The following is an 11,696-nucleotide window of genomic DNA, read 5'->3' on the forward strand; positions in this document are numbered from 1 at the left end:
TGCCATTAAAACAAGAAGAAGAAGTAGAAGTTGTACTTCCGGGTTAACCTCCATGTAGAGTTATTTTTGTACTGCTAGCAACGACCTAAAGTATTTTATTTCATGTACATATTGTTGTTGGCCACTCATGTTTATAGACTGCGTTGCTTACGTTGATTATGATGAAGCCACAGTGGCACGTGTCGTTGTGTTTAATCTGTTACGTTGGCTGCGTTATCAAGCTAATATAGGCTACGTAGGTAGCTAACTGTTCGCGTTGTTTTCATTTTTTCAACATGTACACCTTATTGTCCGGATTGTATAAATACATGTTCCAAAAGGACGAATACTGCGTGTTGATCCTGGGCCTCGACAATGCGGGAAAAACGGTAACGTGTTGTCTGAAGTTTAGTAGTATTTAATTCATGACTCTTGGTTAAGTCGGTCAAAGCAGAGTTCTCTAGAATGTTCAAGCTAAAGCCTTTTTTTGCCTTTTTTCTCAATTGTCATTTATTGTCGTTTAGACTTTGTTTGAAACAATGTATAATCAAACAACTGTGGCGTGGTTTCTTTTATTTCTAGACATTTCTGGAACAAACCAAAACAAAATTCAGTAAAAACTACAAGGGAATGAGTTTATCAAAGATTACAACCACAGTTGGCCTGAACAGTAAGTAATTGTGCTCATTAATGATTATGCCCAGTAGGAACTCAAGGTTGTGTTTATAATTTTTGTGTTTTCTGCTATGTAATTTCATCTTATTGCTTAATAAAGGAGATTTTTTTAATGACTGACAACTGTTAAGTATTGTGTGTAGCTGCTTCCTGAAAGATGTTAAGCTTTTGAATTTTACTAACTTCCCATATGCAATGTAGAAATGTTATGCTGGTTGTTTTATTGTGTAACATTGATCTTTGATTCCTTCACAGTTGGCACCATTGATGTGGGCAAAGCACGACTGATGTTTTGGGATCTGGGCGGTCAAGAGGAGCTTCAGTCTCTTTGGGACAAAGTAAGTTCAAACAAACCAATCATTTCAGGAATTTTCCAACGGCCCCATTGAACAATAGGTCTATGTGTTATAGTGGATTAGCTTCTATGCACTGTAGACTCAGATCCTCACCTTCAATAAGAAGCTTCCCACAGTGGGAAAATTGCACATTATGACTATGATGTTGTGGATATTGCACATTCTGAGTGTGGTGTAGAAATAGAATACAGTGACTGAGCTAACATAAGTAGGCACAGTGAGTCTGATGATACCTGTAGGGAAGGATATTGGGGAAGAGAGCGAGACAGACTACTAGAGAGAGAGAGACAAGGTTAGTTAAATGTGAAACAATAATGGCAGGTTATTGGATAGAAGAGATAGAAGGAAACAGAGGAGCTCAGTGTAAAAATTAAGTCCCCCAGCAGTCTATGTCTATTGCAGCTAACTAGCTAACGAAGAGATGGCTCCTGTGACTAGCAATCATTGCCAGTGACCTGAACCATCTCTAACTATACGCTTCATCAAAAATGAAGATTTTACGCCTGATCTTAAAGGGGGAGAGTGTGTCAGCTTCTCGAACCTGAACAGGGAGCTTGTTCCACAGGAGAGGACCTTGGTAGCTACAAGCTCTGCCTCCCATTCTACATTTAAAAACTCTAGTAACCACAAGTAGCCATGCACTCTGAGAACAAAGCATTCTGCTAGTCGCATAAGGAACTCTGAGGTCTTCATTAAGTGCTTTGTAGGTGAGTAGGAGAATTTTAAATTCTAGCCTACATTTTACAGGCAGCCAGGGCAGAGATGCTAATGTAGGACAAATGTGATCTCCTTAAGTCCCGTCAGAACTCTGTGTGCAGCATTTTGACTTAGCTAAGCTTAGTGTAAGCTTTTTAAGGAGCTGTTAGGACACCGTATGAGTAAGGAGTTACAGTAGTCCGGCCTAGAGGTAACAAATGCATGGTTCAGTTTCTCTGGATCGCTCTAAGAGAGGATACTTCTGTTTTTAGATATATTTCTTAAGTGAAAGTAGGCAGTTCTGGAGATTTGTTTAATGTTGAATGTAATAGACAGATCCTGGTCAAAGATGACATGAAGGTTTCTCACAGTAGAATCTGAAGCTAATGTTATGTCACCCTGTTATGTGGCTATTTGAATCAATGGTGTCTCTGTGATCTTTAGGCCCAGCAATAAGAACCTCTGTTTTATCTGAATTTAGGATTTGATGTCTTTTAAACAACTTTGACTTTTAACTACTTGATCTGTTTCATTTGATTTCAAATACATATATAGCTAAGTATCATCTGCATAACAATAAAAATTTATGGAATGCATCCTAATAATATCACCTAGATGAGGCATGTATAGACTGAACAGAATTGGACCAAGCACAGAACCAAAGCTAATCCTTGTTCATATAGAGAATTTGTCGTTAACATGAACAAATTGCAATCTGTTCAACATTCCTATGCTATGTTCTACTCTCTGTAATAGAACGCTGTGATCAGTTGTATCAAATGCAGCATTAAGATCTAGGACAACGACAGAAACTAGACCATTGTCTGAAACTAAAAGAACATCATTAGTGACTCTAACCAGAGCTGTTTCTGTGCTATGCTGTTTTCTAAATCCTGACTGAAAATCTTCGTATAGGTTATTCCTACTCAGGTGGTCAGATTGTTTGGCTACAATTTTTTAAGAATCTTAGAGATGAAGGGTAAATTTGAAATGGGCCTGTAGTTGGCTAGTTCTCCAGGGTCCCGAGTAGTTTTTTTCTATAGAGGTTTGACTGTAGACAGCTTAAAAGCCTGTGGTACATAGCCTATATGTAAAGATTGGTTGATTTGAATTAATATGGACAAGCTGATTAAAGGTAGAACGTCTTTGAGTAATCTGGTTGGGAATGGGTCTAAAAGACAAGTGGATGACTTGCAAGAGTTCACTATTGAAGTTAACTCCAAGTAAGACCGAGGTTTTGGTAAATTTAAAGTTCATGGACTGATTCATTTGGTGATAATTTGTGAACCACGAACATCAGACTGCTAAAGAACTCGCTGTCTAAATAATCTACAGCCGGACCTTCTGCCATTGAATAGGGGCCGGTAAAGAGGAAACCAGGAAGTTTTTCGTTTTTTGAAAAGGGGATCTGTTTGAAACAAGGAATTTATGAAGAGTTTATGTTGTGTAACAGTCTTATATAATAAATAAATATAATGAATTAATAAATTCAGGATAAGTTTAAGAAGGGTCTATGATACTGCTTTGATGTCCTGTTAATGTTCTTTGTGGTTTATATATAGTACTATGCGGAGTCCCATGGAGTCATCTATGTCATAGATTCAACTGATGAAGAGCGCCTGTCTGAGTCAAAGGAGGCTTTCGGTGAGAAACACACTCTTGATTGTGCTTCAGTGTGTTATAAAATTTAACTGATTAAGTTGCCTTTATACTTGCTGTCTTCTTTTCATGTAAACACTAATTTAGTACTTAAACTTCTTGTAGGATTTGTTGAGCGTTTCTAACAGATTTTACAAAGCACAGTTTATTTAGGTAAGGTACTTGTAATGTAGCATTAAAGACGACTATATTTCACAATAAAATTTAAAAACAATATTTAAAACCTTAATTTAGCTGTTTTAGCTGAAACATCACAGAGGCAGTTGAAAATCATAAAACATAGCTGGGTTAGGACTGCAACTAACGATTATTTTGATAATCAATTAATCTGTCAATTATTTTTTCGATTAATCGGATTAAAAAAAGGAATTTGATGTTTTGCTTATTAGAAATTCCTTATCAGGGTTTTTTTTTAACTCAGTTTTGATTTTGACTCTTTAAATCTCAAACAAAACAAAAAATCAAGCGTTTGAATAATGAAACTTCAGTATACAAAATATAAATAAACAAAGCAAGCATAGAGTTTTGTTCCAATGTGAAGATCTGCAGCAGCTTCAGCCAACCTACCTGTGGGAGAAAAGACACAGAAGAACAGGCAACAGTGACAACCACTAAAAACCATGTTGTCATATTTTAATGCTTTTGTTACATTTAGTGTCTGCACCGTTTAAGTTGTGCTGTTCTGTGGTGGCGCTGTTCATCCCTATGTAGTGAAAAAGATGATGCGCAGTCAGCAGACGCTAGCGGCGGAGCAGATTATGTAACAAAGTAACATTTAACACAGTGGCACTTAATGAATGGTCTTCACGTGATGATAAACAGCGTTTGTTACCACTGCTACATCCGGGACACCAGTGTTTCATTGTTACATTCTCCTGTGTCGCTGTAGTATTCACAAACCATGAGCCGAACTTTGTATGAATTGCAGATTAACATTTTTTTTGTTTGATATTTAATGCTAATATGAAGAAATTAGGGCGCAGCCTTTCTCCTTCTGCTGCCGCTTCGTTTTTTTTCTCCGGTATTTCGCCAGCGGCTGCGTTATTTTGCCGCTGCGCTGCGCCGTCATATGAGCAGCCCAACTAACGGCATATCATAGCCTCACAAAAAATGTTCACATATGGGCTGAATTTGATGCAATTGTTAAAGTGTCAAAATCCTGAATTCTTGTAGAAACTGGTAATGCCTACTTCTTTTATTGTGTAATGAATCAGTATTAACAAGTGAGAAAGACTCAAATTGCCAGAAATGTAGTTTGTTGATTCGGTAATCAGTCTCTCCTCTCCTGCAGAGAAAATGATCAGCAGTGAGGTTTTGGAAGGCGTTCCACTCCTTGTGTTGGCCAACAAACAGGATGTACCGGTACTCCGCTCCCTTTTCTCTTTTGCAGCCATGTTAAAGTTCATAATAAAATGATGAGTTTAAAAACACTAATGTTAATTCTGTCTGCCATGGTTCAGTTCACACAAATTTATCAAAAGAATTAATAAATATTTTTTTGTCAACACTATGCAAAAAAACATTTTCAACTAGAAAGCAAAAACTGAATGTTTGCGTTTTTGACAAGTTGTTTAACTAGTTTATTTAAGTATTAAAAACATAATACCCGTTATGCAAGATACACTTTTAAACATTGTCATTTAGGGACATGCTCTACTTACAGGCACCTTATTGAAACACTCAGCTCCAGATCAAGGGTTGGATACCAAAAATGTTCTGAAGTTAGAACCAAATTTAAAATGAAAAGTTAGAGCTGATCAAAAAGAAAAGTGGGGACTGTCACAGAGCTATAACAGCATCTGTGGTAACATCTGGCAAATTTCCATCATTTAGGAAATCTTAGGCAATTCCAGAAAAAAATGGTACTGAAAGTAAAAGATTTAAGATTTACAGATTTAGTCAGTTTAGCACAGGGTGTTACTGCTGAAGCTTTATCCGCTACACTGCTGCATCTCCAAGGAAGAATGGAAGGAATGATATTAAATAGAAATGAAAGCAAAAGCCAATTCAGTAAAATTGAATTGATTCCCAACCCTAAATTAAATGCTCTGTGCCTTTGACAGGTGTGTCATCGCTGTTGTGGGCTTTAGTCCTGTCCTGTGTCTTCTCTGTTTTCAGAACTGTTTGTCGGTGCCGGACATAAAAACAGCCTTCAGTGATTGTGCCCCCAAGATTGGGAAGAGAGACTGTTTAGTCCAGCCCTGTACTGCTCTGACAGGGTAAGGCTACGACAGTAAACCCAACAAATTACATAATATTTAGCCAGTAATTAATTGAAATTGTTTGATATAGTTATGTAATTGTATGCATTATAATTTGGACAATAAAAGTGTTTACTAAGTTTTGTTAATGAAAAGGCACAAACAAGTTGGATATTGACCCGAACTAACAAAGTCCAAAAAGCGATCTAGTGATAGTGACATATGTTAATGTAGCAGATTGCAGGTATTTCCTTTTTGTTTAATTTGTGTAAGCCACTTAATAAGCTGAGAAGCTGAACTAGTGACTGCTTGTTGTCAGCCGCAATATCAGGTGGTCATGAACATTCCACCATCTTTTCCTCTGAAAGCACTTATTCTAGAAAATTAAGAAGTGAAACTAAAGTCATTGTACTTGTTTTTTGGCAGAGATGGGGTGAATGAAGGCATTGAGTGGATGGTGAAGTGCGTGATCAGGAACATTCACAGGCCCCCCAGGCAGAAGGACATCACATAAGTACTCTTGTGTTGGACTTTTCTCTTCTCCTCAGGAATGTTCCTTGTGGAGCTGACTTTTCACTCACCTTGTTCTTGCTGTGACATTTAAGAGTGCAGAGCACACAGCGTGTTTTTTTTTTTTTACCACCAGACTAAAACAAACATACAGGTGACACTTTTTGAAGCAGTGTTGTGATTTCTTCTGCAGCATCCTGTGGTTTGGCTGCAAATGCTGCAACTGTGACTTTATGAAGCTTTCCCACTGCACAGAAACCTCAGTAAGTTTCTTCAAAATTGTCCCGTTAACTCCAACAGTGGTTTGTTCACAGAATCAGATAAAATCTTTAAGTCACATATTTAGAGTCAAACTAGAATTCACAATCTCCGGACTTTATGTACTGAAAACAAAAGTAAATAGTCTTGTTTCGTAGCAGCTTGTGCATAATTTTTTTTTGACCATATTTATGAAAGCAAAGTTATGAAACGGCTATGAAACGGCAAAGAATCTGATTTTAGTTTCTATTGCTTTAGTTTGGTCAGGTGGAACAATTAAACTTGATAACCTCATTCCAAAATCATAATGTAAACTATGCGGACACCTAGTGGTGGGAAGGAATATCCTGTATTTTTTGTTACTTTGCAAAAATTGTACAATAGAACCAAAAGCATCAGTTTGTTTCTTAAAAAATGCTCAGCATCGTTGACCTTTCCACTCTGTACCTTGGCTTGTTTTGTTAATAATAGAGTAAAAAAAGCTACAGCTTCTTCACAAAGTCAGTAGTACAGTCACACAAAGGCCTCTAGACTTTAACTGGTGTGTTTGATTGGCTGACTGGCTCAAAAATGCAGAGTTTAAGCAGTCATTAATCTGCACTGCTGAGGAAATGTTGTGCTTATTTGCTAAATAACCTAATAAATAAATTCTAAAACACTAAATGTATAAAAACATACTGATAAGAAAGCTCATGAAAGCATCTGATGAGTATGAATGAAGGTTAAATAACTGAAACCGATATCCTCTGCACACGATGAACAATACATTTCTGACTTCAGAGAAATCTTTAACATGTCTGTTTTGTTGTTCTTTATAGTTAAAAAACACCTAATTTAACACGTTTAACTTAACTGTTTTAAAGGTATGTATGTAAAGATTGTAATAGCTTTGTTTATTTTCAAAATAAACCCTTGCAACAGGTTTCTTAAGGTGTTGAGCTGTGGTAATTAAACTGTCCATATTGTTTTCACACCAGAGGTAAAAAAAAAAAGATAAGTAATGGTAAATCATTGACTGGACAAATATAAATTAACAAAAAAGAAAATGAAAAGACTACCCACTGGGTGAGTGGAGATGTCTGTTGTCTATTATCAAATAGACAATAAAGGTTTAGCTTTGCACTCTTTCCAAAGTTGTTGAATAGAAAACTTTTTTAAATGACAAATAAGACACCCAGAACAAGCTGTGGTGATTAAAACTGTTAATGCTTTGCTGCAGAGGTAAAATAAACAGGCCAGAGTGATTTCACCGCCCTCCTTGATGGTCCATTGTGGCAGCTGCCTTGATCTCTGAAATGATGACTCAGTATCGGCCCTTTATCTGTGCACTCAGACATGCTCGCTTGTCTTTAATCAAAATAATCTGTCACATTTTCATACTTATATTCATAATTACCGCAAGGCTGTGTCTGATCAGCCTGTCTTTCTCTGCTGCAATAGTTTATGCACTTAACGCTGAATATATATGTGTGTGTTAGTGGAGTTATTTCATGCCAACCGGGATAAATGGCAGAAATAATTCTAATATCACAAACAAATGCAATAAAAACAGATCCAAGGCCTGGTGCATTCTGTTCGCATTCAGGTGAAGACTACAATTCTAGGGATAAAGATAGGTCCAGCAGGCAATGGGAATGACCGGTAGGTTTACCAGAGGTAGAAGGACTGGAGGAAATGTTTGTAATATATTAATTAATTTACTTTTGCCCAAATAAATCACCATGTTGTAGACTATTCGTCTGCATACACTGCATTACATTCCTGTGGTGCATCAGTTTAAATGGAAGTTTTAAATTTAGGTTTGGCTTTGTTGACAACCTTATATCTCTGGTCCAGTTCTGTCTGTCACTTAGGCCGGGTCCAAGTTAAGCTTCCTCTTTTTATTTTCTGTTAGACACACACAAGTTGCTCACTACAAAAGTGGAGAGTGAACCTTTGCACCCAGAGTAACATCAGAGCAGTTAGCAAAACGGAACCCAACTGGCTTCAGGTCACACAGGCAGGTCGAAGTCTCATGATGATATTTTGTATATGCTGTATGTTGTATCTGTTACCAATGATTAGTGTTGCTATTGTTGAATTCAGCTTGATGTCAAATGGATGCTTTTAACACAGTTCCCAATCATTTGCCTTTATGCAGTGCACCATTTAGGATACACACACACACACACACACATATGGTCATGTGATACACTCCTAATTGAGATTAAAGAGAAATTCCCCAGTCACCCCTTTCTTGGAGCAGTCTTATTCCTACAAGCTTGTGTCCTACGAGAGACCTGGGAGCTGTGCAGTATCTTATCTGTTCATAGGACTACACTCCTGGATAGAAATCTGTTGTTCCTGGGATTTGCAGGATTTGGGAGTTACAGCCACTAGTGTTCCTGTCACCACGGGTACCACTTGTGCTTTTACCCTCCACATCTTCTCTATCTCTTCTTTCAGCCCTTGGTACTTCTTGAACTTTTTGTGCTCCTTCTTCCTGATGTTGGTATCGCATGGGATTGCTACATCACTACAGCCTTATTGTCTTGTTTGTCCACCACTACTATGTCAGGCTGGTTGGCCACTACTATGTCAGGCTGGGACTTAGCTCTGTCATTCTCAACCACCTTTGGAGGTGTGTGCCATTTGGACTTTGGCACTTCTAGCCTGTACTCAGCACAGATGTTCCTGTCCATTATGCCGGCAACTTGGTTATGGCATTCCCTGTATTCCCTGCCTGCTAGCATCTTGCAACCTGCTGTTATGTGCTGGATTGTTTCAGGGGTATCTTTGCACAGCCTGCACCTGGGGTCCTGCCTGGTCTGGTAGATCCCAGCCTCTATTGATCTAGTACTCAGAACCTGCTTCTGTGCTGGATTTGGGGTGAGACCCTTGTTGTGAAAATTTGTAATAAAGGCAGATGAGAGAGTTGTCTTTTGTGAAATTTATTGTAATAACAGAGAAAAATAAAAGATAATGGGAAAAGCAAATCAAAAGCCAGCTGGGGGGATCAAAACATACACCAAGGAGGTATAATGCAAAGATCACACAATCCTCAAGTTGTCTTCGCCTTTTAACCCCTCTGTCTGACTAGGGTGGAATGTCTGTCTAACCCAATCAAATTACATGCACCATCTCTTCCCTGTCGCCGTGTGTGTGCGAAGATCTTTACATTCTCACACCTGCAACACTGGTGTCTGACTATCAGAAAGGAAGGAGCGCTGGCTATTAAAAAGGCTAAACTCAAAATTACTGGAGCATTGCCTTAGGACTGAACATTTTTGTTACAATGTGAAGTAAAGAAATGCAAATAACATTTCTTCAGGACATGAAGAAATGAACAGTGCAGAAACATAAGAGTCTTCCATGTCTGTGGTCTACTTGATTAACTACCGCATCCTCTTGGCCATCTTGGATCTTTCCTCTTATTGTGGCAATATTGTGAAGGAGCAGTCTGTGAATCTGCACAGGACATTAGACTGTAATCCTGCAACATGACGTTGGGTAGAAAGCCAATACATTTTTCTATTTAGCAAAACAAAGGGATAACACATCTGAAACATGTTTTCACAAAATACAATTTTACCTCTCTTGAAGTATTAGTAACATGATATGAATTATGATTTAGGCATCCATACCTCCAGGGGGCATTCTCGCTCTAGTGTTGTTGTTGCTGTAATTAGTTGATCGTTGTCACCTGTCTGTATGTGTATTTACATTTTTGTATTTGGTGGTGCAGTAGGTAGAGAACCCAAAAAAACCCAAAAATAAACCATTAATCAAGAGGAGTATATATATTACTTATATACTCCCCTTGAAAAAGCAAAACTGTCCATCACAATATGACACTCAGCTTAAAACATGCTGCTTGTTGAACTGCCGGACAGGACACACAAAAAAAAAGAAACATGGCAAGGTTTGTGAATTTGGTAATCTGCAGCGTGGAGTACGCTGTGAAGCAAAAGAAACATGAGGGCCCGACAACTGAGCTGCAGCAGTAGACCTACATTATAGCACAGAAAAAGAATAATGTATTTTGTTGATTGGAACTTTGTTCTTGGAGATGCCATTGAAAGCAGCACCATCAACGTTGTCTGATACGATGTCAGGCATCATTCATGTGGGTGTGGCCTCATCAATCCTCTCTCTTGAAACGCCAAAAAAACAGTGACTTACAGCTCTAATGAAATCAGCATTCTCTCTAGCAGCAAGCCTTGTATTAATGTTAATACTTATAATAATATGCCTTAATAATATAATATGCCTTAATATTAATACTAACAATAACATCATAGGAATTGTATACACTTATACCTATATACATCCATATGCATACACCTATGTAGTTCGACATGTTGTGGTTATGCGAGGTGCACAAATTATAACAATTGGGATTATAACTCCTGAGTGGGGATGCCAATTATGTTTATAATTTAGATTCACAAAATTAGTTATTATCTTAAATATTTGTAACTATATATGACAAATGTCTATAGTTTGGTAAGTGAAACACTTAGTTATTATTGATTCATAATTCTTAATTAAATTAGGAATTAATTCATTCAGGACTGGCCCTGGCCAAATTGGTGCCCTAGGCAACATCATGATTTTTCGCCCTCTGCTCGCGATTATGCACCCCCGCCCGATCGCGACTATGCACTTTCCCGGCTCATGAACGTGTTTCGGTACTCTAGGCGAGATCGTGATTCTGCACCCTTCTTCTCCGCTCCGAGCGTGTTTACATGTTTTTTTTCTGAAGGCTTGGAGTGACGTCCCCCCACCAAGAAGTTGGCCCACTAGGTGACCGCCTAGTTCGCCTATGCCCTGCATTCATTCATTTATTCATTTACAGGGCACCACCCTTTTACCAGGGACCAATATCGAATTTGGAATAGCCAGTACAGTCTCAAATAGTTAAGGTAAGATAAGAGATAAGAAAACCTTTAATAGTCCCGCAGTGGGGAAATTACTTCTCACAAGAGCAGTACAGATTAGCGAGAATACAGTGACAGAACACTTCGTGTTGGCACAGTACAACGCAGTACAGCACAGGTAGCGTGAGTATGAGGTCATTGAAGGGTTATTGCACAGTAATGAATATAAGTCTTGTACCGGTTTGCACAAATGTTGCACAGAAAATTTGTTATTTGTTGCACCTTGTGTAAATATGGAGTAGATAAATGATAATTCACAGAGTTTGCACAAATATTGTGCAAAGCAGATTACTATATAAACCACTGATCAGTGGGTGAGTGAATGTAGGAGGACGTGGTTCTGATTGTACAATCTGATAGCAGCAGGCAGGAAAGATCTGCGAAATCTCTCCTTTACACAGCGAGCGTGGATTAGTCTGCTACTGAAGCTGCTCTCCAGAGCA

General features: G+C 38.2%; 1 protein-coding gene across 1 annotated transcript; it reads left to right on the top strand.

Moving 5' to 3' along the window:
* Positions 1-7,256, top strand: arfrp1 (ADP-ribosylation factor related protein 1). Its single transcript, XM_029152190.3, has 7 exons — positions 1-368; positions 562-649; positions 910-992; positions 3,269-3,350; positions 4,657-4,727; positions 5,484-5,584; positions 5,993-7,256. The coding sequence occupies exons 1-7, from the start codon at positions 276-278 to the stop codon at positions 6,078-6,080; spliced, it is 606 nt and encodes a 201-aa protein (XP_029008023.2). The 5' UTR covers positions 1-275; the 3' UTR covers positions 6,081-7,256.
* Positions 7,257-11,696: the final 4,440 nt, after the last annotated feature.

This window comes from Betta splendens, chromosome 5, assembly GCF_900634795.4.
Source record: "Betta splendens chromosome 5, fBetSpl5.4, whole genome shotgun sequence".
Taxonomy (NCBI): Eukaryota; Metazoa; Chordata; class Actinopteri; order Anabantiformes; family Osphronemidae; genus Betta; species Betta splendens.

Bases quoted from the DNA above. Each gene is read 5' to 3' on its own strand.
- arfrp1 (XM_029152190.3), top strand. From the start codon at position 276: ATGTACACCTTATTGTCCGGATTGTATAAATACATGTTCCAAAAGGAC. The intron at 4,728-5,483 runs GTACTCCGCTCC...CTCTGTTTTCAG, and splicing joins CCAACAAACAGGATGTACCG to AACTGTTTGTCGGTGCCGGA. The intron at 5,585-5,992 runs GTAAGGCTACGA...GTTTTTTGGCAG, and splicing joins CCCTGTACTGCTCTGACAGG to AGATGGGGTGAATGAAGGCA.